This window comes from Chenopodium quinoa, unplaced genomic scaffold, assembly GCF_001683475.1.
Source record: "Chenopodium quinoa cultivar QQ74 unplaced genomic scaffold, ASM168347v1, whole genome shotgun sequence".
In the NCBI taxonomy this organism is placed as follows: domain Eukaryota; kingdom Viridiplantae; phylum Streptophyta; class Magnoliopsida; order Caryophyllales; family Amaranthaceae; genus Chenopodium; species Chenopodium quinoa.
Window position 1 is genome coordinate 4565852 of NW_018742733.1, and position 6857 is coordinate 4572708.

Sequence of the window (6857 nt, forward strand, 5' to 3'; positions counted from 1 at the left end):
GGTGATTTGAGTCTTGTGATATCATCAATTGGGCTATTGTTGCAACAATGATAACAACAATGCGCATCAAGACAATGAAGACAACTATCTATGGATTGAGAGAATAAAAAATATTTAATTAAATTAAAGAATGACAACGTTTTGATCCTTGGTTCTTAGCAATTTGACAACAAATAGTGATCCAAAGTATAACAATGGAGATTAACACGGTTTGTACACACCCATAATATCACCATGACCCAAGTAGGGTCAAAGGCTAGCCACTACTAAACCCAAATGCACAGACTTTATTTATATTATCTCCAGATTTTAGTAACGATGATCTTGATATATGGCTCCAAATTCTGCTTTCCAAGCATCATCATCATCCTGGCCTGTGAAAGTGCTGGTGGGAAGCGGCTCGTCGTAATGTACAGGCCTTAATGCAGACTCCGGCAACTTACTTTCAGCCATGTACTGTTTCATTGTTACCATTTCCATCTTGTGTTTGTTCTTCTGTTTTTCCAATTGCTTCCTCAACTTGTCATTCTCTTGTTGAAGATCAGTAAGGTTGGACTGCAAAGGATACGGAAATTCAAAAGTATGTAAGCAAAAATCATTACAATGTATTTAAATCGATCTTGCAAAACTAACTCATATCCAATTACGTGAACTGTTGTGATCAGAAAATTTACCTCAGCAAGTGAAGCAGCTTCCTCAGCTTCTCTAAGTCTGACTAGAAGTTCACCAGCAGTTTGAACTGCCTCAGCAGTTTCTCTGAGCTGTAATCTAAGGCCCTTATTCTCCCTTCTCAATCGTTCTCGCTCTCTCTTCTCCTCAGCCCTCATTGTTGAAAGCTCAGCTGCAAAAGCCTTGACATAACGAGCACCAGTGCCTTTGGCTCCTGCCTTTGCAGCAGCTTTCTTGACATCAGTTACAGTTTCCATTATCCTTCTGTGACTTTCTGATAAATGGTCATACTTCTCCTGAAGGTCAACATAGTGTTCCACAAATCTTGCATGGCCAAGCACTGACCTGTGAAGGGCATCATCTAACTCCTCTGCATACTTTTTCTGTTGTTGCAAGTCCATCTCTACCTTCTCAGCATGATGACGATGGGCTTCAATGTCAATTCTAAGTTCTTCGGTCAAGTTAATCCACTCACTCTCCATCTCAGTCCATCTCTCTCTCTCCTTTTCCAACTCTTCAGCATTGTTGAATTGGGTGGTGCTCATGCTTTTCCGTAAATTCATGGAACGTGATAGCAGAGATGATCTTAGCTTGTCAATGGACTTGTTTGGAGCTGCATCAGTAGTATAGGCCTGTAACTTGCTCTTCAGAAGCTGAATTTCCATGAGAAGCTCTTCCCTTTCTCTCATATCAAAAGAACCATTAGCTATTTCGCACTTGTCCTCAATTGCACATGCCTCTTTTATGATCTCAGGTTCTTGATCTTCAGTCTCACCGTCATTGCAGCTCTTCAAAAATTTATTAAATAAAAACACTTCAGAAACAGGAAAAAAAAGCAGCAGCATAGGTAATACTACAGGCCTCTTATACAATGGCAGGGAAAATTTTCAACTCACTGGGAAGCTACTGACCTTGTCTTCAATTTCTTGATTATTTTGTACAGCATTATTATTCTCTTTTTCTTGTTTCAACTGCTCCACCTGCACACACGGTTCAAAATATTAGTTAGGCAGAAGCTTTTATAGAAAAGTTATCTTTCAGAGGATTATACAAGAAAAAAAAATTACCAGATGGTTGAGCTCCTCAATTTTAGTAGCTAGTTCACTGCAAACTTTTTCAAGATCCTTCTGCGAATTAATGGCCTGTGCAGCAGTATCTGCATCCTTTTCCTGAGAGGTCAAAGAAAGCGTATAAGAAACAATGAATATGATCATTTTGGTGCAGTCCATTGAGGCCTTAAGATTTACTCCTACCTCTTTGTTTGCAGTTATCCATGTCTTCAAACTATCCTCAACTTCATTTGAGACGCTCTGCCCTTTCTGACGGCAAGGTATACATATAAAGGAAGAAGGTGATCCATCAACTGATGGCCTAACATCTGATAATGTTTGAACAGAAGCATAGGCCTTGTCAACTGCTGGAGAAGGTTTTAACATCAAGTGCTCGAAGGAGAAAGCAACCGAAGACTTTGACAAATTATGCTGCTGATGAGAATCAATGACTTCCAAGCCTCTTCTTAAGCTAGCAGCCAAAGATTCAGTAGATCCTGAAAACATCTTGCTTGACCTTAAAGAGGATCTCAGCATTGGCTCACTTTGCCTAACTGACTTCCCCGGCACAGCTTCACAGAACTCGGCACTCTCATTAACAATGTTCTGCTCAGCCAAAAGACTTGGTGAACTTACCATGCTTTTTCTTGTAGTATTTTTAATTTTGGGTGACTCGGATAATGCTGGCTCTTCAAAAGCTGCAGAATGTCGAGATGAGCTGATAGACATACTACTTCTAGAAGCATGATCACTACACTGCAATGCCTGATCAGAACTGACTTCTACTGATTCATGTAAACAGTTGATTTCATGCTCACTGGTGAAATAGCTATCACAACTTCCTCGCACAGACGAAAAACTCATGGTATCACTGTCACAAGACATGTCTTTTGATATCTCTTCACAGGATCTGTTCAAGTGGTCAAAATGTTTACACAAATCTCTAACATCAGTTTCGTCAGCGTTGACATGTTCTTCAATCTCATTATCTATTGCAGGCAACACCAGGGAGCGGTTTAGGCTAATTCTTAATTGATTCATGCTTTCACGCACACTTTTCCCTGCTAATTGTCCATTCTCAGAGCTAGCTGGGCGAACATTTAGTTTTGCTTTAATAAGTTCTTCCTGAAAAGTAAATACACAGTTTTTTTATAAACATGACTGATCATAAAGATTTACTGTTTTCTAATCAAAGTGTACTAGAATGAAATAATCAAAGGTAAAAAAATATACACCTTAAGTTGACGGATTTGATCTGTTAGATCATCCATATCTTCTTCTGTAATCTCATTAACAACTGGCTTGTTTTGAATGGATTTTACTCGTTGTCCAAACCTGAGTGTGCTAAGTGTCTCAACATAATTTCTGCATTCAAATACCAAGAAGACTATCAGAGTCCCATTCCCATGATTCTTAAGGGTTACTCTACATGTATTAATGGTAATACATGCCTGTAAATAGATGTTCCTAGTTTGAAAACATAAACTATTAGGTAAGATGAAGAAGAATACTTTATATCAGGAGATATGGTACAGATGACAGAGAGTTTGGAATTGCCACCAAGTGATTGCTGCAGTAAATGTGTTAAACAGGAATCTCTGTACATAAGATCATCAGGTTGAGTTCCTGCTGCTAAGATATTCACCAAGTGCCTGCAACAATTAGATAATTTTCTATAAGGGATCGTTGTAGATAGACAAGAAAGCAACCTCAAATAAAAAAGCTAGTTGTCCTTTATATCTCATTGAAGTATCGCGGTTTATTCATATTCTATACTACTTGGACTCGACATTTCACCTTAAGTACTACTGACACCTGAAGATACATACCCATGTCTGCCTTAGGTACCCAAGTTGCATTATTATTACTTTGTATTATTCAACAACTATAATCTGAAAGCACAAATAAAAGCCATGACTCTGAGAACTTCATGATATCTTACCCAAGGTGAGACAATGAACTGTTCAGTTCTTTTCTTTCCCTTTCAAACTCTCTTCCAGCATCAGCTTGTTTATCTCTTCCCATTCCAGCAAGATCAACGAGGCTGATTCGACTAGTTTTTGAAATGCTAATGTTACTTGATGGTGTTTCCTGTTCCACAAACTGATAGTCAAGGACCTACTTAAGAAAAAGCAATTGCAATGATGCATGATCATATCAACTAGAACTAAATCATTTTTTTTCAGGAGCTGATAGAAGGATACCTTACACCAGGATTCAATCACGCATGTGAATACAATATGAGATCGAGAACTCTTAGAATTTACACTTGTGGCGCCAACTTTTCGACTAGAAAGTCCCTGCACCATAAAACTCGGCATGAGAAAACTGGCACAGTAAACTAGTACATGATTTATGTTATGGTCATTAGACTCATTACAATATGGAGAACAAAGCAATATCTAATGAATACCTTGATTAAAATTTGAGTAACATCATCATAGCTTGTTACATACTCCTCAGTCAAATTCTCTATATAAAACCCATTTTTGGCATCATCCTTTAACTGAAAAGTTATGAAATGTTAATCATACATAACATTATGCAATGACAACAAACGAGCTTATAAAAGCAATTCCAAGGCAAAGATCAAGCACCTTCAAATTTCTCTGTGTGGGATCAAGTAAATCCCCAATTTGTCCATTGTATATCTGTTACAACCAATTTTATCTAGTCAAACACCTTGATTCACATGATAAAGCAACAACTATACTGGTTATGGTATCATCCAAGATTATTAGGTCAATAAAATTACCTCAAGAAATGAGCAACGACACTGGTAATTTATCTGTTTATCTTCAGAATTCACCTTTTCCTATACACAAAGCATTGAATAACTCAATTTCTAACATATGCATAACATATACTTCTGAAATTTATCAACTAGATGGCAGTAGAGTCAACATACTCTCTCAATATCAATGAACAACTTCTTGAAGATACGCGGAACAATTCCTTGCTGAGTACTAGGAGACTGTCCCTCGACCATGGCGCTTGGCGGCCCCCACATTGTGTAGGTTTTACCACTCCCAGTCTATAACACGATTAAGCTACATTAATTACCCTGAATATAGAGTCACACAGATAAAATGACTAGGGGATTTCTTTTGTAATACCTGTCCATAAGATAATATTGAAGCATTGTAACCTGCCAATGCATCCTTGACCAGAGGTACACCAACTAACTCGAAAACATCTTCCTGGAGCACAAAATCAAACAAAATGGAATTTTAAAACCAAGGCATTAAACATTTTAACTTTGCAATTTCCAATCAAAAATTTCTAACAATAATCAGTTCAAGTACTTGATTTCTTTGGATCTAAAACAATGATCATTCTTAGATATCAATTCAACAGCAAGTGTCACTTAAAATTAATCATATTGATCCATTGTTTAAAAAAATTAAGAAAAAAAATCGTATTGATCCAATATTAAATATTACACCAACCAACTCAAAAACATCTTTGTAAGTTCAAACACAATAAAACTAATAATCAAGGGATTAAACATTTTCACTTGGCATTTTCCAATCCAAATTCCCAATATTAATCTCTTCTAAAACTAAAGTTCCTTGATCGAAAACTACGATCATTCTACTACACCTTATACTAATGCAACATTATATATTTTTATGTCACTTCACAATACCAATACAGCACTATTTACTATATTGGCAAAATTTTAAAAATGTGCAAAATGTAGCAAAAATTGTAGCTATAAGACTAACAATATAAAGTTTCCACAATATAATACTAGATACATCCTATTACTTTGTTTTATTACTTGATTTCTTTGGATCAAAAACTACGATTATTCTATGATTTCAATACAACATTACATGTCAATCATTTCAATGCAATACTAAATCTTACTTTACAATACCAATAGAACACTAGCTATAATATCTAACAAAATTCATAAAATGTGCAAAATGTAGCAAACTTTCTAATTATAACAAATCAAAAATTACCCAATTATACAACATAAAACTAGATACATTATATCAACTAAAGAGGAAGACCCCCCATTGATCTAACCTGCTTAGTATTCGAGTCAAGAACCGAATTAAAATTGAATTCCCGGTCACCAATCGATACTGAGTCCTCAGAAATCTTCCTAATCGTCGGATCGCCCAATTTTTCATTAACAGTCTTGGGTCTAATTCTCACCACCACCTTCAAAAAAACATACAATAACAAAAATTATACAATTTTCAAAATTTCAAAAATCAGGAAAAAAAATTAATTAGTGAGATTACAAACAAAAATAAAAATGTTGGGATTAAATTACCTTAACTGAGTGATCAGTGGAAGTAGAATGTTCTGCAATAGGGTCTGATCTAGAAGATTCAAGAACTTTGGAGTGAGAAATCGAGAGCTTAGAGGGTGATTTTTTAGGGTTTGATAAAAGGGGAAATTGGGGTTCAATTGATTGAATATTGGGATCAATTGGAGCTGCATTTTCGTCAGCAAAAGTATGTGATTTCGAAGTTGATAATGGTGATTTCTTTAAGTTTGATTGGCGTTTTGAAGAAGAAAGAGATTTGTTTAGCAGATTTCTTACTGAAATCATCGACATTTTTGCCCAATTTGTCGATTGAAGTTAGAGAATTAGAGAGTAGAAAGAGTATCGTGTTAGAGAGAGAAACAGAGTTAGAGAGAGAAAGAGGGAAGAGGAGTTTTTTTGAATTTCTGAGTTTGAATTTTGAAGAAGAAGAAGTAGTAGGAGAGAGAAAGAGAGCGTTTGTTTTGTGAAATGGGAAGAAATATGACCGTTGACAAATGAGTTTTTGATTTTTCTGTGGGTTTGGATCCGTTAGAAAGTTAGGGTTTAAATTTTTGATTTTTTTTTTTGGTGAATTCTACTCAAATGCCTTTTTTTTTTTTTTTTTTTTTTTTTGGAGATGAGTCATGGGAGTATAGGACTCATAACTTTGGGTTTAAAATTGTGGTAATCATGTGATCGGTACGATTTATCTATTAAAAATCGGGATTCTACTTTGAATCGGAAGGGGCTATTAGAATCGAATAGTAAAATCAAATCATAGAATCGTAAGATATCAAGACGTAAAATATAAATTTAATTAAAGGTATGAAATTATGAGTTTGAAACCTAATTATGAATTAATTAATAGTTAT

At 35.6% G+C, this 6857-nt stretch overlaps 1 protein-coding gene across 2 annotated transcripts; it reads right to left on the reverse strand.

The window, feature by feature from the left end:
* Positions 1 to 89: 89 nt before the first annotated feature.
* On the reverse strand, positions 90 to 6532 carry LOC110723972 (kinesin-like protein KIN-12F). 2 transcript variants are annotated; one of them, XM_021903389.1, is made up of 16 exons: positions 6010 to 6532; positions 5757 to 5894; positions 4835 to 4918; positions 4627 to 4752; positions 4474 to 4533; positions 4316 to 4369; positions 4132 to 4224; positions 3923 to 4018; positions 3661 to 3809; positions 3230 to 3370; positions 2954 to 3083; positions 1923 to 2843; positions 1737 to 1838; positions 1581 to 1649; positions 675 to 1457; positions 90 to 555 (listed from the first exon to the last, which is right to left on the reverse strand). In XM_021903389.1, exons 1-16 carry the CDS (start codon positions 6295 to 6297, stop codon positions 310 to 312), a joined length of 3480 nt encoding a protein of 1159 aa, XP_021759081.1. In that variant the 5' UTR covers positions 6298 to 6532; the 3' UTR covers positions 90 to 309. The 2 variants fall into 2 exon arrangements, with proteins under 2 accessions (XP_021759081.1, XP_021759080.1); XM_021903388.1 differs by having other exon boundaries at positions 1566 to 1649.
* Between the last annotated feature and the right edge of the window lie 325 nt (positions 6533 to 6857).